The following is a 22,123-nucleotide window of genomic DNA, read 5'->3' on the forward strand; positions in this document are numbered from 1 at the left end:
TTTTTCTTCGAAATAATTATATGGTTTTGAAAAGATAAGAGTTACTGAAAGGTAAGGAGTTGAAAAAAATCAATAAAAATATTTTTTCTTTATATTTTCTGAAAAAAAAAATCCAATAAACATTATTTGAAAAAATCTGGCATGAAGAGACGTGTGAACTCCCGGTAGTCGGCCGGTGATTGAATTTTGTGATTACTTATTATGCTTTAAAATAAAATATAAACTGTTTAATTTTCAAATGTTACCATGGAGTTTAAAGCTATCCAGATTGATTTTATGTATTGTTTTATGATTTTTTTTGTTTCTATGGTAAACTTCAATACATTAAAATGTTATTCCAATAAGAAGTCTGAATATTATTGAATTATTTTTTTCGCTTATACACATATTAATTTAGAAGAAACAGGAACATATTACAGCATACAAAATATTGCAATCTTAAAATAAGCTAAAATATAAAGTTTATTAACAGTGTAAAAATTATCATATGAATTTTTAAGTACAATTAGATACTATAAAAAATTGTGCTAAACCGGCCAATTACAATCAAATATTAAGTCCGAAATCTATGCTACAATAGAATAATCAATAAAATCTATAAAAGGTAAAGGAACATTTTAGATTCTGTTTTTATTTATACGAATTGAAAAGATCGACAATTTCAACATTAAATTGAAAAACAGCATTCTAGCAAGTTGACGATATATACTTTTTAAAAGTGAAAGAAAATTATACCATTAAAAAAGTGAAAAAATCATTACTGTCAATACCGCACCACCAACACAGAAGTCATAGCTCAGATCGCTCACTCCTTTCAACAATGTCATATTTAAAAAAAACTTGATTTTTCAGGAGATCGTTTTTAAAGTTTAAGAATATAATGAAATGTATTAGAAATAAATATTAAGCCACTTATTGAAGTTTTTACTGTGCAACAGATATTTTTAGGTAAATCCTGAATATATTTTTTCCATTTGAAAAATATTTAGTATTTAAAAAAAATAAATTAAACAATACCTTTTCTTCAAAATGCAAAAACAACACTTTTTGTCCTGTATATTAAGTTGAATGCTGCTTTTGCTGGATAAAGTACATTTTCTGGGCATTCTGAAAAAATGCACAACTGAAAATTGTCAATTTTTGATATATGACGTTGTTGAAAGGAGTGAGTGATATATTAGAAGTACAGTGGAACCTCTCATAATGTGTAATTGGCATACCGAGCAAAAAAAGTGAAAAAAATGCTCCCTTAACGAGTGACATTTCGCATAACGTGTTACAGAGAAAGGGTAAGTCCCTTTTCCACAACATTTACTTATAAGATTCTGGGACGAATTATGTTCTTTATGAGAGGTACATCTCTAGATTGTAAGCTTCACCGATTGGTAATGAGGTGTGACATCATCATAATTTAACAAACTTTGAGGCATTTTCAATATGGAGTTTGCTCCTTTTTATATTTCTCGTGTCTTTAGAGATTTCAACAAACACAGTACATGTAATTATATCCCAATTTTAAACATAAACAACAAAAATAAAATCAATTTTATTTGAGACTTTAAAAGTTTATTTAGGCATACAAATATTGGCTTATATCTTATACATATTCCACAACCCAATTTAAAAATAAATATAAGGCCATTTTTATAAAGCTCTCATGGTATTTTTTTTTCAACATAACCCATTCATTCCATGGTTTAAAATAAAGAAATTAGCTGTATAGTACTAAATCAAACTGCACATAAAATGTTGATTATTATGAGCCTTATGCGCCAGCCAATCATATGTGCGACTGTTTTTGTTGACCATAAGGTATATAGCAATATAATAAGTCAGGAAATAATTTTTAAAAGTGGTCAAGTCTGTGTATATTATATTAAAATAAATGCTTTTTTATAGTAATGAAGTTCATTATGGGCCTAATCTATAAAAGAAGATAACTGTTCATTTCCAAACCCCAATGGTGCATAGGACACTGCATCATATAAACAAAGTGTTATCTTGATTGTTAACACGTGAAAGGTTATCAGCCCTCCGCTTCAGGATAATATTGAATAAATATAAGAGTGAAAAAAGGTCAAGGGATCTTGCATCCCTTATTTCACTGCAACCATATTAAGTCTATTGTAACCTTCCTCTGTATCACAGCTCACTCTCAAGACCTATGTGAGTCATGTACCTCACGACCTGTCTTGGTGGTAGGAGCTTTACCTTCTCGGCGTCCAGTAGAGGTCCTCCAAGGATGTGACTTCGTTTGTGAGCGAGTGCGTCACAATTGTAGAGAATGTGGATTGGCGTTTCGTTATCCTCCGTACTGGGGAGTCATTTTTCAAGGTAAAATTTAAACAGGATTTGTAAATATCAGTATCTGTGTGCCTAATCAATACTATATGGCATAATATTAATTCATTTATATTTACTATCTGTATTTAAAAAGACAAAAATATGAATTATAGCTTATTAGGTTTGACTATTGTGGAAGACTATAGATTTGACCACTTTTGGAAAATGATGATGTTACAAATGATGATGTAATTAATATGAATTTCGTTAAGTTCGTATTATCGTTTTTAGTGGCTTAAGCCTGATCAGAGACAAAATTACAATCATTCCAAAATAACACAGCATTAGAAATTACATCTATATTTTTATTCTTTTTTTATCAGTCTAGAATATTTCACAAATATTGAAATGGTGAAAAATTAATTAATAAAGGTATAAAGCTATATCTAAATAAATAAAAAGATCACAAATACAAGCTGAGATTACCGGTTAAGTATAAGCTCTATATTAAATAGGATTAAGCGTTTTCAATTAAGCTGCAGTCGATGTTTAAAAAGCCAGATACATATTGCCTGCTTGGTTAAATATTGCCCTGTTCTTAAATACAGTGGAACCCCTCACAACGAGCATAATTCGTTCCAGAATCTTACTCGTTAGACAATTTTTTTTTTGTAAAAACAGTCCTGGCTCAGAAGTGAATGTTATTAAAAAGAGACTTACTTTTTCTCTGTAACTTGTGCAAAATGTCACTCGTTAAGAGAGTAACATTTTAACTTTTTTTTTGTTATGCGAATTACTCGTTATGAGAGGTTCCACTGTACAATTTTATGATAAAAACGATAAACATAAAGAACAAGAAAAGAGCAAACAAACAAGCGAAAAGCATATGCATAATGTATTTTTTTTTTTAAAAGAATAAATACATAAAAACAAAAAACAAAAAAACAATTAATTTAAATTTCTAATTTTCTCAAAATTCTTTTGTTATTTTGTCAACAAAAAATACTAATGAATTTAAAAACATCATACACCACTTATTTATAAAAATAAATATATATTTTATTGACAAATTTGTTAATTTGAAATTGGCCACATTAAGTTTTATTTCTGAAAAAAGAAATATTTTTAAAAAATACTGTTTTTAAAAAATATGTGTTTATAATCCTAGCACCTAATAAATTTAAATGTTCACAAACATTCATAAACACATTTTAACCTGTCCGGGAGTATGGCCGTACATGTACGGCCATACCAAACTTTTCTCAGAGGAGTTTGGACGTACATGTACGGCCGATACAAAATATGATTTATGACACGATTTATATCAAAACATGTTAAAAACATGATTTATCGGTATTTCGATAATTTTGATATAAATCATGTTTACTGGGGTAAATATCTTTGTTTATTCAAGAAAACATGTTGCTTATAGCATCGACTATAATATAAAAATTTAAAAGTAAAAAAAAAAACACAAAAACAAATTCACTCCTCAGATACAGTTTTGTCCGGAGAAACTCACACCCAGACAGGTTAAATGTTAATTTCAGACCCAATTGTTTTTTAACAATATATCCAGTATATTTTAAAAATATACAGGCTATCATATGCAAAATAAAATAGTTACGATCAAATAAAATTATCATTCGGCATAAAATTCATAAGCATAACATCATTATATTACTGGCAAAACAAGAAAGAAAATTGTTTGGACTTTAAAAGCAAGCAATTCTCGAAGTACAAAATTAAGTATTTGAGACATTCAATATTTGAATATGATTAAATTTCAATATTACAGGGCTGATGAATCACAGCCAGTTTTTAAAAAAATTATAAAGTAATAAAAATTTTGTAATATAGAATAAATACAATTTCATTACTTAATAAAATTATTTCTAAATATATTTATGCAAGGCATGGTGTAATATATTTTTTTTATATTAAAAAATAATCAATCATTGGAGTAAACTTAACACCGGCAGTCAAAATTTGTGCGAAAGTTTACTATACATGAATCATAAGAAACCTTTGTCTTTAAATATCTTTTAACCCTTTCTACTCAATAGGCGCCGCCACGGCGACACAATAAATATTATGTTTTGAATATTGAAAGCATTAACTTTGTGGATCATATTGATATATTATTTTGAGAAATAAAAATACTTTTGTGTTCTGATCCACTCACATTTTAATTAACCAACTAGTTTCGGCAACAACCTGTTGCCCTCTTCAGGGTTTCATTTATTACTAAATATATATATAAAAAGAAACAGTGTACAAGTTGTTGGGTTTCAAAAGGGTAGGGGTGGGGGTAATGGTGTTTTAAGGAGGGGTAAGAGCAAGGAAGGGGTTAATTTTGCTTAATTTTGCATTTTAATTTTGCAAGGTTAATTTTGCATTGTAATAACAGAACTAGTAAAATTAATCATTTAGAAGTGTTAGAAATAAAAAAAGCGGTTAAACAAAAATTTAATATAATTAACAACCAAATAAACGTTAGTCAAAGTCCCATTTTTAATATTTTTCCCATAAAATCAAACCCAACCTAAACAGAGTTATCCCCTTCCTTGCTCTTACCCCTCCTTAAAACACCATTACCCCCACCCCTACCCTTTTGAAACCCAACAACTTGTACACTGTTTCTTTTTATATATATATTTAGTAATAAATGAAACAATAAATATTAATTGCACTCGTTAGGCGCCGCAGCGGCGCCATAAACAATAGGTACCTATTTTATTATTTACAACACCCTGGTGACACTAACAGGTACTTTATTGTTGACATCCAGTTGTGTACGGTACCTGATACTGAGTGTTTGTATATTTTGCAGGTTTTAAGTTTTACACTAATAAATACGCATCATTTTATTTGAGTATTTTTTATGCGTCATAAAAATGCGTCAAGAAGAAAGTAGTGAAGATGATTTTAGTTTCGATTGTGATAGTGACAGTACTGGCGATATTTCAATACAATGTGATAGTAGTAATAGTGAAAATGAATTTATCGGACATAGTAGAAAAAAATTGCGTGTTTTGGACACAAGCAGCAGTTCTAGTGCATCCGATGTAGATACACAAGAGAAAGATGTACTAGACGAGAATTGGGTGGATATGGCCGAAGAAGACGACTTGTTGGAGACAATAGAGTATATTTGCTCACACAACACAGGTCCACAGATTCCTGAATCTTTAACTGAATCTGTCCAATTTTTAAAATTATTTTTTACTGATGAACTAACCAATGAAATTGTTAAGGAAATAAATGCATATGCAAGGACAAAAATAGATGCCATGGAATTATCCTCACGTTCCATCGGAAAAGGTGGAAGTGTCATAACAAAAAGCAAACCAAATATTGTAATAGAATATACAAAATCAATGGGTGGAGTTGATAGGGCTGATCAATATGCTTCTTCATATTGTTTTCTTAGAAAATCTCTAAAATAGTGGTGCAAACTTTTTTTTGGGGCATGGAAATATGTTTCATAAATTCATACATCTTATACAAGTCGATAAAAATGAACCAAAATGAAAAACCACTAAGCCATTTAGAATATGTGAAAGTTTTGGTCGATCACTTAGTGGGTGAATATAAAGAGCCTCGAAGTAGGCCATCTACTTCAGCTGCTTCAGAGACCAGGCTCAACGGAAAACTACATATTTTAAGAAACGGTCCTAAGCGGGACTGTGTGGTCTGCTCAAAAAGGGCAGTAAAAGGTGGGAGACGGGAGACCTGCAACTATTGCGACACATGTCCTGGAAACCCGAGGATGCATTTGAGGGATTGTTTCGAAAAATATCATACTTTGAGAAATTACAAAAACTGAAATTTGCCTTTTTTTCTTACATAATTTATAATTTTCTGTTAGAAATACATATTTGCAAACAATAATGCAAAATTTTATTTCCTACCTTTCCAAAATATATATTTTTTTAATTTTCTACAAATACCTAAGTTTTTTCTCACATTTTTGCTTAAAAAATCTCGAGTTGCGTGAAACCCATTTACATATTTTTTACGAGTTCAAAGGGTTAAATATAAATTTCTCTAACATATAGAACATTGTATCTTTAAATGAAATACTTTAACACCTAACAACAGGTCCTGCGCTGGTAAGGTCGACCATAAAGGACCAGTCCCGTGTTATCACGGATTTAGAGTATAGTATAGTAATAGCTAAGTAGATTTATATTTATAATTCAATGCTATCTATTAACACATTTTGGACGGGTGTTTTTACGCCTGCGGACCGCTGGCGACGGGATTTGATAATTGTATAATTAAAATTTTGATCTTAACAAAGAAATTGGTACATAATATTCATATAAAAACATTAAATAATTCCTTCTTTTCTGCCTTTGAAATTGAGAAAGAAATTCCCTTTCCGTCCTTAAGCATCAATCGACCGAACGGGTAGAAATACCTTTCGCGTCATTAGTGTGTTTAGTAAAGCAAAACACATGTTCATTCGAATATCAATTTGTGTCACTTTGTCCGGGACAGTCCTTAACGGTCAAATTTCCGCGCCAATGCGGGCGTTAAGATGTTTAAAACAACCAATTTCACAGAGTGGAAAAAGTATTTCCCAGTTATAAAATATGACATAAGTATGTAATTAAACAGTAATTAGGGCAGTATTATCTTTTTTCACAATATAGAATGTCAATTTATTACCTAGGAGCCCCCAAACGACAGCGATGTTCTCCATAATCGCGTTGATAGGGATTGCTAGAATAGTCATGCACAAAAACAAAACGTGTTTCGTGGTACTAAAATGATTAGTGGAGAATGTTTTAAGTACGCCAAAGATGTATAAGTACAGATACACGGACAAAATGGCGGTGAACAGTGATTCGAGAGTGTGATTTAGCGGGGTGGGGTAGTAGATTCGTAAAATGGCTCCCATCGTCGTAAGGGGCATCAAAGCCCAGGCGTAACATGAGAAAGTTACGAATATCTTGTATTGGAAGGACAGTTTTTTCGAATGCACGACGAGCAAGATGCCTTGGATCCAACGCTTGCGCTGCTGGATATAGTCTATCATCGTAAAAGGGGACTTCTCCCACATTTCACCTTCAATGAAGTCGAAGGAGAATCCCTCCTGGTAAGCTTTGATGGCGAAGAACCCATCTTCGGCAACGGAGCCTTCCGGCCCATTGTCAAACGATACTTTCTTCTCGGCGCCAACCTGGAATGATTGATTTTATCATGGAATAACAGGAATTTAAAACATTATTTATTATATTTTATTAATTGTTTCGGCATTAACTTTGTGGTAAGACATGTTACAATGATTAAATAAAACACTTGAGTTGATACACGGACTCAAGTGGTATAAAAACAAGTGTTTTATTTATTATAACTTCAGACAGTTGGTAGAGTTCCATATTGAATTGTTCGGTAATATATTCAAAATTAAACAAGGTTTATGGGATTTGAATTCTACATTTATTTATGTATATGGTAATACGTGACACGTTTCGTCTTATTAAGACATTATCAAACACTGACTAAAAATATTTACAAAATGTCCTTATATACTAACATTAATTGCTATTATTAGGTCTAGGAGTACATAAAATGGTGGGTATTTCAGTGGGTAATGTGGATTTCTATGAATGTTAAGATAAGCAATGTAGTTAAAAGTAGTTGTATGAGATGGATTTCTATGAATGTTAAGATAACCAATGTAGTTAAATGTAGTTTAACTACATTGCTTATCTTAACATTTATAGAAATCCACATTACCCACTGAAATACCCACCATTTTATGTACTCCTAGACCTAATAATAGCAATTATTGTTAGTATATAAGGACATTTTGTAAATATTTTTAGTCAGTGTTTGATAATGTCTTAATAAGACGAAACGCGTCACGTATTAACATATGCATAAACAAATGTAGAATTCAAATTCAATAAACCTTGTTTAATTTTGGATATATAACACATCAATTAAAAACATTGTTGTCGGGTGGGTTTTTCATCAACCCCGACCCTAATTAGTATGCTAATTAGGGTCGTATACTAATCACAAGTAATACAATTTGGAGCAGTGTCCTATGCACCATTGAGTGCGGATAAGAGTCAGTAATAGTAGTAAAGTCACACAAGGATTGTGTGGATAAAAAAATAGTGCCTAAATTGGACTGGGTACATATTATAGGTGCCTAAACTTGAGATGAAACATTACAGGTTTTTTTTTATATATGAGATTATCTTAGGGTTTATGACCAGGCATTTGGCTGCCTTAAGCGATCACTTTGTACAGTTGTGTAACATTCATCATTCTGCCCATTATCGAAAATCTAATGGTTTTGGATCCCTTTCACATGTGGGTAGAATTTTCAATAGATTTGGAAGAATGGCTGATTGTGGTGCCATTTTAAGTTAAGACACATAAAATATTGACATGGCATACGTAGGGTGAATAAATACAGTGTCTGATAGAATAAAATAATAAATAATAATAAATTGGACTGGGTCTGTTAAGAATAGAAAAAGCAAGTAGAATCCGATATTCAACTTGTATTATTTCTTATGCAAATTTGTAGACTGTCTCAAAAGAGAAAAGTGCACAACAATAAATATTACCTGAGCAATTACGTAGGATCCTTTCCAACAGAAGAGCGGTTTATGGAAGCACTTGAATTGGAACCTAACCTTCCCCATGTCTTCAGCGACTCGAAAGTTATCTGCGCAAGTCGTCAACCAGTTGACCACTCCGTTGGTGTAGGTGATCAGTCCCTGCCCAAACTGGTGACGGCCGTCCATCACAAAATTCAGGATCCCCCGGACACTGTTGGACGTCAGAAGGGTCTCTTCATCCAAATGGACAATCCAATCAGAATCCGATAGGTAATTTCCTACAGAGCCTTCTAAACAGTATTGTAGAGCACGGGCCTTGAACATAGCCCCAGATTTTGAGCAATAAGATGGAGGGACCACGACTTCTTTGATTTGAACTTGTTCTTCGATCCCTAAAGGTTTGTCGGTCACAATTTGAATCATAAAATTCTTCAATTGCGCATTCCTACAAGTGTCGAAATTCCTCGAAACATTCATTTTAACCAAGTCCGGATAGTCACCGCGAGTCACCACTCGTATGCATATGAACGGCGCCGTCAATGGAGACCCCTTCAATTTTACTTGCTCACTAAATGCGTTGTAAAAAACCAGTCCGCAAAAGTTGAACAATATCTGAGGCAGAGACAAAAGTGTCGTCAATCGAGATAAATATAGTATAATGGTCGCCGTGAAACCATATTCCACCCATGGATCGACAGCGGCAATTTCGGGACCGATAAACAGCCGCTGGCATAATAGTATAATGCCAAACAGGAATGCACAATGCAGCCAATGCTTTATGTAAGTTCTAAAAATATTCACCAGCCTGAAATGAAACAATAAGTATGTTTACAATATGAATACTTTGGAGATTGAACACCAAAATAAAACTATATTTAGCGAGCGACGTCTATAACCACAACACAAAAACAGTAACAAAGCTGACATAAACAAATGTATTTCAATATTAAATTTCATATTAAAATTAGTTTCTTATATTTTAATGCAAGTAAAAAAGTGAATATTTTAGAAATAATGTATTTTTAAAGCATAAAACAGAAGATAAAACTTACATCAACGGCCTAAAGTTTTTGAAAAGGGCGGGAAGCAACATAATAGTTGCGAAGAATTTGACAGCGACTAAGTTCAAGGGCCTGTCGCTCGCTCTATTTAATTTCACTTGTAATGAACTATAAATATTTTCTCATTTTTGTCGTTCTGAGTTCCCGAGTTCTTTCATCACATGTGCACGCCCGAGATTCTAAAAAAAACTTTGTAAAATATTCTAACACAAAAAAAATAGAAAACGAATTGCGAGATTTCTTAATGTTGCCAGGTATAAAAATGAAAATAATTACACGTGATTTTTTTTGTTTATAAAGGCACGTTCAAATATAACGATCACCTCTGTTCCAACACTCAAATTTGAAATGAAAATTTTTGTACATGAGTTTTTTTTATTTATTTTTAATTTCCAAAATAGGATTTAAGATTTTATATTATCAAGCATTTAAAAGGTATTTTTAAATTACATCAAATTGATAATATCATTTTATCATTTGACTGTTTTGAAAAACCAAATTATATATCTTGGAATCGGACTATAATAGTTTTCAATAAAAAATGGGTTTTGTGCCGTATTAATTAAATTAAATAACCAAACGACGTACTTTGTTTATTTGAGTAGGAATCATTATAATATTATAATTATCAGCATTAAAACAAAGGAATCTAATTGTTTATGACATTAAAATGTCAAAATGGATCAAAACGAGACGTTAGATTTTTCCAATAATAAATATCAGAAAATATATTTGAAAAGTGCACCATGCAGTGATGCTCCATTTTTATCTGAAACCAGTATAAAATCATTTAAATCGTAAGTAATACTTAAAAGTATGTTATAAAAATTGATAATGAGAAAATAAGAGATTTTAGTTACTTAATAATTATTGTAACACGTTTTTTCTAGTCTGAAATCACCAAAGAAGGGTAAAAAGAAAATTGCCCAAAGTGAAGCCTCTCCAAATATATCTGGCGTTAATATTTTTAAACTCGAACCCGAAAACATACATTTTAAACATTTTAAAAAAGGACAAGTGTATAAAGTAAGAAATAATTATCTAACCGGAGCAAAATTTTCTTCTATCATAAATTAAATGAATATTTTCCTTTTTTAATGAACAATATTGATGAATATCCTTTCCAAAATTTACAAACTCACTAAAAATATTTTCCAATTTATCAAATATTTAACTTTCAGGATATAATAAAAGCTACTAATATATCTAATAAAATTGGGAGAATTACTGTGATTCCGCCTCAATCAAAGTATTTTATTACTTCGATTATAACAAAATTTATGAATAGTAAGAAATATTCACAAAATGATAACGATTTTGATAATAATCTCAAAGAAACTCGGTGTGACCGTCTTCTTCAAAGCGCGGCTTGGGCAGCTGCACCAGGGAAGTCACTTTACTTATTAGTGACTTTTAGCCCTATAAATGAGCATGGTTATAAAATTGAATTGAAATTGAATATTCAAGGTGGCGAATCAATGTTCGTCCCTATTTTGGCTTTGAATGACCCTCCTATAATAGATGGTATGTAAATAAAATATTAAACGATATAAATTTCTTAAGAGAAAAGAAATACATACTAGACTTCGTATTCTTATAAAAGCTCATTAATAATCATTTACAGATTTGAAAAAAAAACATCAGTAAATCTTACATCGTTTATTTTTCAGGTTACGTTATTGGAGGACCGTTAGACAGAGTACCTTCGAACTTGACATGGAATTCAAAATATGATGAGGAGCAGGTTGACGTCATAGAGTTGGGGGTTTCACTTATTGGTGGTGAGATCGAAAGAGATTTAATATTTCATAATCAAGGTGGTGAAGCCAGTTTCTTCATAGTTTTAGAAGAAACGTGGATAAGAAGCAAATTTCAGGTGACCATTGTCATATAAGCAACTAGCAAAGAATTTTACCAAATATTTATCCACATGCATAATTTGACTAAACAATATTTCAAAACTGTTCCTTTTAGGATATTGGCCTATGTAATAAGTTGGTGGCGCCACCTTTTACAATTTTTCCCGTATATTTCTTTCTCGATAAGAAAGGTACTATAAAATTAAAGCTTCAGTTTTATCCCCGATGTCTTTGCACAAGCTGTCCGAATTGTCGTTCATGTCTCGAAGGTGCAGTATGCTTTCAATGTAAAAATAATGGTGGATGCCAAATATCTCCAGAATATAGTCATGACACTTCATCGAAATGTTCGTCTTTTGGCCTTCACATGGAAAGGTTGGCAATTGTTTGCACAAATGGTTTAGTGAGATTTGTTCATTTGATTGCTGATGCTATCCGTTTTCCCAGGAAACCACTAAAAATTCATGTAAGTGCTGCTAATTTAGCTCACGTTATTACAATGCTTTCGTCTTTGTAGGTACATATATATTTTTTAATGATTTATTTTAGAATATCATTTGTGAAGTTTTGTTTAAGGATTACATATGTTATTAGTTGATTTTGAACTCCAATCATTGGTTGCGAAAATATTAGATACCTTTATTCTTACACATTTTTTTCACAAATTTTCCTTCCTTCGCCTACCGATTTTTGTTCAATACAGTTACTAACGAGTAGGCAACATTTTATTATGCTGGTCACTCACGACGAGGAAAATAGTAGATTTTGTTACATTTTCTCTGGTTTTGTAACGTTCAAGTACGAATTTTGGAAAGACGAAAGATTTCACTGCCAACCTGGCGATGTGACGCGAAATCGAATACCTACAGCGCCATCATTAGTATATGATATTTGTATATAAGCTTCGTTCGAGTCTGGCCGGGCGACCGTCATGAATTCATTGCACAAACTAATTTATATAATTCATTGTAAACGATAAATGACACGCCGGGTGATCTCGTGTTGAAAATAACTATTATGTATTGGAAATGTGAGTACTTCATTATTGGTAAGGCGTTTCCTCTCATTCCGCCGTTTGCTAAACAGCTGTCAAACAAATTACGCAAGAAATTTGTCTCGACTGCTGCTCAAATAAGCGCTAATTAGAAGAAATATGTATTCTATAACCTCCCGAATGACCCCATCAACAGCATTGCAGGTAATCAACTGTTTTTGTTGTTGTTTTTCATGCCTGAAAAACTGTGCAATCTTCTTTGTGTGAAATGTCATTCTGACAGTCCGTTGACAGCGAGTCTGTTTTTATTATCGTTTTTATGTTATATTTTAGGTAAAGTACGGACAACCGACTCTGAGCTGTCGGCAGAGCCACCTGGGAAATTTCGGAACATTGTCGGGATGGCAGAAGCCGAGTTTAAATATCCTTTAAAGAAAATACCCTGCGTGTCCAGCGCTCAAGAGGTGAACGATTAAATGTTATTTGAAGCCCACCTTTCATAAAGAGTTACACTAATCGCGCCATATCATCCGAGCATGGACTCGTAAGAAAGAAGCCAAACATAATTACAAGTACATTTATTGTCATATAATGTTGTTTATTGCAATATATGCATATAAAATAAGATTCAACAAACACAAAAGATGTCATTCAAAAATAACTACAGCACGTGGCGTATAGATTTTGAAATGGTTTTCCAGTTTTACTTATACAGTTACAAATGTCAATTTACTAGTGGGTGCAATGCTTGGCCATGTTTTGTTCACAAAGAAATAGGTATGGATGATAATTAATAAATAATATTGGATATATGATGTAAGAAGACCAGCCCGCCGAAGCTTGCAATCGCAATACCGGACTGGACTCTTGATGCTGACAAATTTTCAGCCCCCATCTGTGCTCCACGAGCAGTTTTATGATGAGGTTGGAACTCTTCATATCAGCCCCTCCGGGAAGCCTGCCACTGTATACCTTATAAGACCATCTCAGTGTATACTGGTGTCTGATATCCTCATAATCGGAGATCGCTCAGTGGGTCGTAATGCTCGCAATTATTTTTCAAACATAAAAACTAATTCTGTAACTTTGTTACCTTTTCAGACGATGCAAGATGCAACTATTGGCAAATGACTTGTCGCGGCAGAAGGGTTCCATTTCCCCCATTGTGTTGGCGCTTTGGACAGTTTCATTTCCTAGCGCTGGATCAGAATATATAAACTACAGAGGACGATTCGGCATTGTTTTATTTGGATGTGTAGCCAGTAATTACTGTTTTAGTGTTTGCAGATATGTATAGGCAGATAGATGATATAACCATGAAACGTGTGTTATTGCACAATTTTCTTGGGAGTTATTCATCGTGACTAATATATGTATACTCTCCCCCCTGAAAATAAACATATTATGCTCTTAAATATGTTTTTATTTTGTTCATTAATGACCGAGATCCTTGAAAAGTATCATCCTATCCCGCTCTCTGTGATCTTACAACATTGACCTTAATTTTTTACAGAAATGCAATCTAAAGTAACTAACTGACCATCACGCCGCTTCCGCAGGGATAGGCAGAGAGAATAGAACACCACACCACGCTACTCTTGTCTTTGTACACATTCTTCTTTACGCATCCCCTCACACATCCTCCTCCCAACCCTTATCCGCACCCCAAAGGTGCATAGGGCACTGCATTATATAGAAGCAGTGTTATCTTGATCGTTAAATACACGAAGGAAAGGTGATCAGCCTTTCGCTTCAGGTACCAGTCCAGGGTCATATTAAATATATATTTGACTGAAAAATCAATAATATTTATTGCGACCCTCTTGGGAATCAAACCCGGGACCTCCAGCATGGTAGCCTAGAGCGCTAACCGCTACACTATGGAGGCGGACCTCATACATACCCGCCGATTATTCGGATTCCTGAATTGACCACTTTCAATTATTTTAAATACTTGATCATGCCAAGTTTTGCCCGGTCATCCTCTGCTCATGTTCCCAACAAGATTCGCCTCATAAATTTCTTTTACAGTCCTTTCTTCACTCGTTCGTTTAGATCTTTTATAACTAACTAACTAACCATCACGCCGCTTCAGGCAGAGAGTATAGAACGCCACACCACTCTGTCTTTGCAAACATTCTTCGCCTCTTCCACGTTCATGCATCTCCTCATACATACCCGCCGATTACTACGACTCCCAACCTGACCACTTTCAACTATTTGGCATACCTGATCGTGCCATGTTTTTCTTGGTCTTTCTCGGCTCCTTTTCCCCATTACATTCGCCTCATAAATTTGTTTTACCGTTCTTTCCTCACTCATTCGTTCCACATGTCCAAACCATCTCAACGCACCTTTCTTAATTTTATTGATAATGGTTATCTCCGCTTTGCATTCCTTCCTTATTTCACTATTCGAACATCTATCATGCATCGTTTTGTCGCACATTCTTCTGAGAGATTGCATTTCGACTGCACTCAGTCTACTTTCATCCTTCTTTTGCCAACTCCATGTTTTACTTCCATACATTAGAGTTGGAACCAGGACTCCGTTGCGCACTGCCAGTTTAGCTTCCGCTGATAGGTTTTTATTTGCCATAACTGATATTATTAGAGGGTATTTCTTTTTCATCGACAATTTTAATGACTTCCTTTAATCTGACTCTATCGAATGCTTTAGTAAGACCTGCAAAGCAGAGGTAAGCTGTCTTATTGAACTCTCTTGCTTTTTTAACTATTTGTCTAACAACAAATATGTTGATATTATTTATGTCCGAGTTCACTCGGTTTCTCACCGTCACATATTTAGCATATTCTTCTGGTGACGGTGAGCTTCTGTATTTCAGATGGTTTTTCTTCGGCGAGTTCCTTGACTTCATCAGTACACCATTTTATCAATAATGATTATCTCAGCCCTGCATTCTTTCCTTCTTTCACCATTCGAACATCTATCATACATATTTTTGCCTCACATACAAATAATGTAAATAAAAATAAAAATAATAGCACAACCTGGCTGAACGGTGGAATACGCGTGAATAGCCAATAAATAAAAAAAAGACATTCATAACAACAGCAATGGGGGCGCGAGATAGAGACAGGCATGAATTAGAAAGAGATAGAAAGGCATTCGCCGGAGCTAGCGATTGAGTTTGGCTTAGTCCCCAGAACCAAAGATCAAAGACGAATATCTATTTACTTATATTTCTTCTTTTTTTATGGCTGTTCACGCTTCTAGCCAATGCGAGTTATTTTTTATTTATATATTATTATTTTACACTTTTTACAATTTTAAAAAAGATAATTGTTTGAGTTTTTATTATTTACAAAAAAAAACTTCAATTTCATACTATTTCTGTGAGCCTAAGCGGCTCATTATTAGAAAGTGGTATCAAATTGTGGTAAAGTGGGTTCGAACCGAAAAACTTTGATTAAAAAATCCGAAACACTAACCACGGGACCACAACCCGATACGATTTGAATTGAAATCGTTTGTTTTCCTGTAATTGGGGTTAGTTTCATTATTAAGTTGGTTTGTTTAGTGAGTTATTTAATATATTTCATACACATTTACAAATGATTTTCAATTAATTTTGTTTGTTAGGGGAGGTCGATGAGATTGAGATGTTAGTAGAAAATGGAATTGGATTGAGAAGACAATACTTGACATATAAATTTATCTTAAAATTTTCGACTAAAAAATATAATATTCTGATTTAAAAAAATGATAGTTAATAATTCCGAGGGGGCGTCAGAGGCCTGCACTTGCAGGGCATTAATTGGAGACCTAGATCTTATTTCATTGGGCACCCGTTTAACTCTTAAACGCTACCATGGGTACTGGAGTACCCCACAGGATTTTAAAAACCCAGTATTTAAAAAAATATCGTATCCACACTTGCGCCATTCAAGCTAATCTCTAATTATTAGTTACTGCGACGAACTGTCCATCGAAGTGTCGCGCAGGTACAGACGTGTGGGCGGGTGTTCCGGGGTACTCTAGAACCCCACGGTAGTAGTTGTCAAAGTTTTTTCAAATTCGAAGGCGGCTGAACTTTGTTATTTATTGGTAAGTTTTATTAAATATTATTCTTGAAATAAATATTTAACTCTTTTATTAGGTATATTATGTTTTTATTATCACTTAAAATCGTGTTTTTATTATTCTTTTTACAAATGTTTATAAGTTTGTTATTTTCCATGACAAGTAATCTACGTTTTTGTTAGTCATTTGTCTCATAGATCAAATCGACGTCTTAGAACTGATGGTGAAAAAGCAGTGTTTTTAGAAGATTTGGATAATGAGGAGATGAATACTAGAGGTGCTTCAGATGATGAACTGGATGACCTCATTCAAGATTTTAGCTTTTAGAAGAGCCTGGTGTTAATTCTCAAAATCACTACTCCACTCTTGTTGCTTGCAAATACGCTGATAGTGGCGATGAAGATGACATTCGTGGTATCGTATCAATGAAGAAAATAAAGTACTACTGCCAGAAATTATAGCATTTTATAATAAAATAAAATGTGGGTAGATGTTTTTGACCAGATGAGTAAAAAGTATTCTACGTCTAGAAAAAACGAGAAGATAGCCTTTGTGTATTTTCTATACCCTCTTAAATACAGTAGGAGTAAACTCCTGGATTTTTTATACTATGTCAAGAAGTCCAGACAAGAAACTCATTCCGAAAAGACGTCTATTTTTTAAGGAAATGGCAAAATCTCTTATAACACCGTATATGCAAGAAAAATTACAATGGCCATGTTTGCCCCGGGATATAAGGAAATCTATACATGGTATTTTAAAAAATGAAATGGACATTGCTGAACCAGTCCCTCGAGATACCAAACCTGATCGCTGCTGCTTCTGTCCGCATATAAAAGATAGGAAATCGAGGACCGCGTGCTCCTCTTGTCGTCGTCATATTTGTGCACCCATCAAATAAAAATATGCAATCTTTGCAAACAAAAATTTTAAAAATTATTTCAATTTGTTTTGTTTGTAGGCCTAAGTAATAGTACATTTGAGTAAATACAAGAAATTAATTGATAAATTTATAGTTTTATTTCTAACTCATAAATATCTACGGGGTACTCAGGTACCCCACGGTAGTATTCATGCCTATAAAGTTGAGGGTAGTGTTCTAGAGTTAATGACGGCTTCCTTTCAGACCTCTCCAGCATTAGCATTCCATTTTCCACTAACATCTCAACCTTATTAACCTCCCAAACTTGTTTGCAATAATTTTTATTTCTGCTAATAATTTGGATGCAACTGGCTATCCAGAAGCTTTCAGATTCATTGTCGTTGCATAACCTAGTTGTGAAAGTAGAGTGGAGTTCCCTAGATTTTCAATTCTGCGGCGATTGCATCGTTCAGAACTATCTTCAAAAGCTGTTCCGCACGACCGCGCTTTTGTTGTTTTCGAGTCATCTTGCCCCTATGTGCGGCGCGGCGAATTGCATTTGAATTCAAATCGTATCGGGTTGTGGTCCCGTGGTTAGTGTTTCGGATTTTTTAATCAAAGTTTTTCGGTTCGAACCCACTTTACCACAATTTGATACCACTTTCTAATAATGAGCCGCTTAGGCTCACAGAAATAGTATGAAATTGAAGTTTTTTTTTTGTAAATAATAAAAACTCAAACAATTATCTTTTTTAAAATTGTAAAAAGTGTAAAATAATAATATATAAATAAAAAATAACTCGCATTGGCTAGAAGCGTGAACAGCCATAAAAAAAGAAGAAATATAAGTAAATAGATATTCGTCTTTGATCTTTGGTTCTGGGGACTAAGCCAAACTCAATCGCTAGCTCCGGCGAATGCCTTTCTATCTCTTTCTAATTCATGCCTGTCTCTATCTCGCGCCCCCATTGCTGTTGTTATGAATGTCTTTTTTTTATTTATTGGCTATTCACGCGTATTCCACCGTTCAGCCAGGTTGTGCTATTATTTTTATTTTTATTTACATTATTTGTATGTGAGGCAAAAATATGTATGATAGATGTTCGAATGGTGAAAGAAGGAAAGAATGCAGGGCTGAGATAATCATTATTGATAAAATGGTGTACTGATGAAGTCAAGGAACTCGCCGAAGAAAAACCATCTGAAATACAGAAGCTCACCGTCACCAGAAGAATATGCTAAATATGTGACGGTGAGAAACCGAGTGAACTCGGACATAAATAATATCAACATATTTGTTGTTAGACAAATAGTTAAAAAAGCAAGAGAGTTCAATAAGACAGCTTACCTCTGCTTTGCAGGTCTTACTAAAGCATTCGATAGAGTCAGATTAAAGGAAGTCATTAAAATTGTCGATGAAAAAGAAATACCCTCTAATAATATCAGTTATGGCAAATAAAAACCTATCAGCGGAAGCTAAACTGGCAGTGCGCAACGGAGTCCTGGTTCCAACTCTAATGTATGGAAGTAAAACATGGAGTTGGCAAAAGAAGGATGAAAGTAGACTGAGTGCAGTCGAAATGCAATCTCTCAGAAGAATGTGCGACAAAACGATGCATGATAGATGTTCGAATAGTGAAATAAGGAAGGAATGCAAAGCGGAGATAACCATTATCAATAAAATTAAGAAAGGTGCGTTGAGATGGTTTGGACATGTGGAACGAATGAGTGAGGAAAGAACGGTAAAACAAATTTATGAGGCGAATGTAATGGGGAAAAGGAGCCGAGAAAGACCAAGAAAAACATGGCACGATCAGGTATGCCAAATAGTTGAAAGTGGTCAGGTTGGGAGTCGTAGTAATCGGCGGGTATGTATGAGGAGATGCATGAACGTGGAAGAGGCGAAGAATGTTTGCAAAGACAGAGTGGTGTGGCGTTCTATACTCTCTGCCTGAAGCGGCGTGATGGTTAGTTAGTTAGTTATAAAAGATCTAAACGAACGAGTGAAGAAAGGACTGTAAAAGAAATTTATGAGGCGAATCTTGTTGGGAACATGAGCAGAGGATGACCGGGCAAAACTTGGCATGATCAAGTATTTAAAATAATTGAAAGTGGTCAATTCAGGAATCCGAATAATCGGCGGGTATGTATGAGGTCCGCCTCCATAGTGTAGCGGTTAGCGCTCTAGGCTACCATGCTGGAGGTCCCGGGTTTGATTCCCAAGAGGGTCGCAATAAATATTATTGATTTTTCAGTCAAATATATATTTAATATGACCCTGGACTGGTACCTGAAGCGAAAGGCTGATCACCTTTCCTTCGTGTATTTAACGATCAAGATAACACTGCTTCTATATAATGCAGTGCCCTATGCACCTTTGGGGTGCGGATAAGGGTTGGGAGGAGGATGTGTGAGGGGATGCGTAAAGAAGAATGTGTACAAAGACAAGAGTAGCGTGGTGTGGTGTTCTATTCTCTCTGCCTATCCCTGCGGAAGCGGCGTGATGGTCAGTTAGTTACTTTAGATTGCATTTCTGTAAAAAATTAAGGTCAATGTTGTAAGATCACAGAGAGCGGGATAGGATGATACTTTTCAAGGATCTCGGTCATTAATGAACAAAATAAAAACATATTTAAGAGCATAATATGTTTATTTTCAGGGGGGAGAGTATACATATATTAGTCACGATGAATAACTCCCAAGAAAATTGTGCAATAACACACGTTTCATGGTTATATCATCTATCTGCCTATACATATCTGCAAACACTAAAACAGTAATTACTGGCTACACATCCAAATAAAACAATGCCGAATCGTCCTCTGTAGTTTATATATTCTGATCCAGCGCTAGGAAATGAAACTGTCCAAAGCGCCAACACAATGGGGGAAATGGAACCCTTCTGCCGCGACAAGTCATTTGCCAATAGTTGCATCTTGCATCGTCTGAAAAGGTAACAAAGTTACAGAATTAGTTTTTATGTTTGAAAAATAATTGCGAGCATTACGACCCACTGAGCGATCTCCGATTATGAGGATATCAGACACCAGTATACACTGAGATGGTCTTATAAGGTATACAGTGGCAGGCTTCCCGGAGGGGCTGATATGAAGAGTTCCAACCTCATCATAAAACTGCTCGTGGAGCACAGATGGGGGCTGAAAATTTGTCAGCATCAAGAGTCCAGTCCGGTATTGCGATTGCAAGCTTCGGCGGGCTGGTCTTCTTACATCATATATCCAATATTATTTATTAATTATCATCCATACCTATTTCTTTGTGAACAAAACATGGCCAAGCATTGCACCCACTAGTAAATTGACATTTGTAACTGTATAAGTAAAACTGGAAAACCATTTCAAAATCTATACGCCACGTGCTGTAGTTATTTTTGAATGACATCTTTTGTGTTTGTTGAATCTTATTTTATATGCATATATTGCAATAAACAACATTATATGACAATAAATGTACTTGTAATTATGTTTGGCTTCTTTCTTACGAGTCCATGCTCGGATGATATGGCGCGATTAGTGTAACTCTTTATGAAAGGTGGGCTTCAAATAACATTTAATCGTTCACCTCTTGAGCGCTGGACACGCAGGGTATTTTCTTTAAAGGATATTTAAACTCGGCTTCTGCCATCCCGACAATGTTCCGAAATTTCCCAGGTGGCTCTGCCGACAGCTCAGAGTCGGTTGTCCGTACTTTACCTAAAATATAACATAAAAACGATAATAAAAACAGACTCGCTGTCAACGGACTGTCAGAATGACATTTCACACAAAGAAGATTGCACAGTTTTTCAGGCATGAAAAACAACAACAAAAACAGTTGATTACCTGCAATGCTGTTGATGGGGTCATTCGGGAGGTTATAGAATACATATTTCTTCTAATTAGCGCTTATTTGAGCAGCAGTCGAGACAAATTTCTTGCGTAATTTGTTTGACAGCTGTTTAGCAAACGGCGGAATGAGAGGAAACGCCTTACCAATAATGAAGTACTCACATTTCCAATACATAATAGTTATTTTCAACACGAGATCACCCGGCGTGTCATTTATCGTTTACAATGAATTATATAAATTAGTTTGTGCAATGAATTCATGACGGTCGCCCGGCCAGACTCGAACGAAGCTTATATACAAATATCATATACTAATGATGGCGCTGTAGGTATTCGATTTCGCGTCCACAGACTAACTATTTTATATAAAGACCGCCAACTACCTCGATTTTTTATGGCTGGAAGTGATATTCGCCAGCGGCCGGAAGTGACGTAAACGGCTAGAAGTACTAAGCTCCCGGCTGGGCGTGACTTCGCCGCGGCTGAATGTCAAATCCACCCGCCGAAATATTTATCATTCATTTTTCAGGTTAAATGGTATTTATATTGAAATTTGTTGTATAACATATTTTCAAAATTATA

At 34.3% G+C, this 22,123-nt stretch overlaps 2 protein-coding genes and 1 long non-coding RNA gene across 4 annotated transcripts in view; 2 read left to right on the forward strand and 1 right to left on the reverse strand.

Moving 5' to 3' along the window:
* Positions 1–4,743: 4,743 nt before the first annotated feature.
* LOC148307776 (glycolipid beta-1,4-mannosyltransferase egh-like) lies at positions 4,744–10,186 on the reverse strand. The gene is made up of 3 exons (XM_088262909.1): positions 9,926–10,186; positions 8,880–9,678; positions 4,744–7,474 (listed from the first exon to the last, which is right to left on the reverse strand). Exons 1-3 carry the CDS (start codon positions 9,964–9,966, stop codon positions 6,902–6,904), a joined length of 1,413 nt encoding a protein of 470 aa, XP_088119035.1. The 5' UTR covers positions 9,967–10,186; the 3' UTR covers positions 4,744–6,901.
* Positions 10,187–11,604: 1,418 nt separating this feature from the next.
* LOC148307777 (deleted in lung and esophageal cancer protein 1-like) overlaps positions 11,605–22,123 on the forward strand; it is a 30,370-nt gene continuing 19,851 nt past the window's right edge. For both annotated transcript variants that reach the window (XM_088262906.1, XM_088262907.1), the window contains exons 1-2: positions 11,605–11,810; positions 11,909–12,259. The gene's annotated coding sequence lies outside the window, so the exon portion shown is untranslated. The remainder of the gene's footprint in view (positions 11,811–11,908; positions 12,260–22,123) is intronic.
* Positions 12,685–14,057, forward strand: LOC148307778 (uncharacterized). The gene is made up of 3 exons (XR_015837798.1): positions 12,685–12,823; positions 13,121–13,251; positions 13,889–14,057. It is a non-coding gene; the product is annotated as an uncharacterized LOC148307778 (long non-coding RNA).

Source organism: Brachycentrus maculatus, unplaced genomic scaffold (assembly GCF_059751285.1).
Source record: "Brachycentrus maculatus isolate JH-2025_06_01 unplaced genomic scaffold, ASM5975128v1 h1tg000190l, whole genome shotgun sequence".
Lineage (NCBI taxonomy): Eukaryota > Metazoa > Arthropoda > Insecta > Trichoptera > Brachycentridae > Brachycentrus > Brachycentrus maculatus.

What these genes read in the sequence shown, in the direction of transcription:
- LOC148307776 (XM_088262909.1), bottom strand. Translation starts at nt 9,966, where the DNA reads ATGTTGCTTCCCGCCCTTTTCAAAAACTTTAGGCCGTTGAT. An exon ending in AAAAACTTTAGGCCGTTGAT is followed by an intron (nt 9,679 to 9,925) that starts GTAAGTTTTATC and finishes GTTTCATTTCAG; the next exon opens with GCTGGTGAATATTTTTAGAA. An exon ending in GATCCTACGTAATTGCTCAG is followed by an intron (nt 7,475 to 8,879) that starts GTAATATTTATT and finishes CAATCATTCCAG; the next exon opens with GTTGGCGCCGAGAAGAAAGT.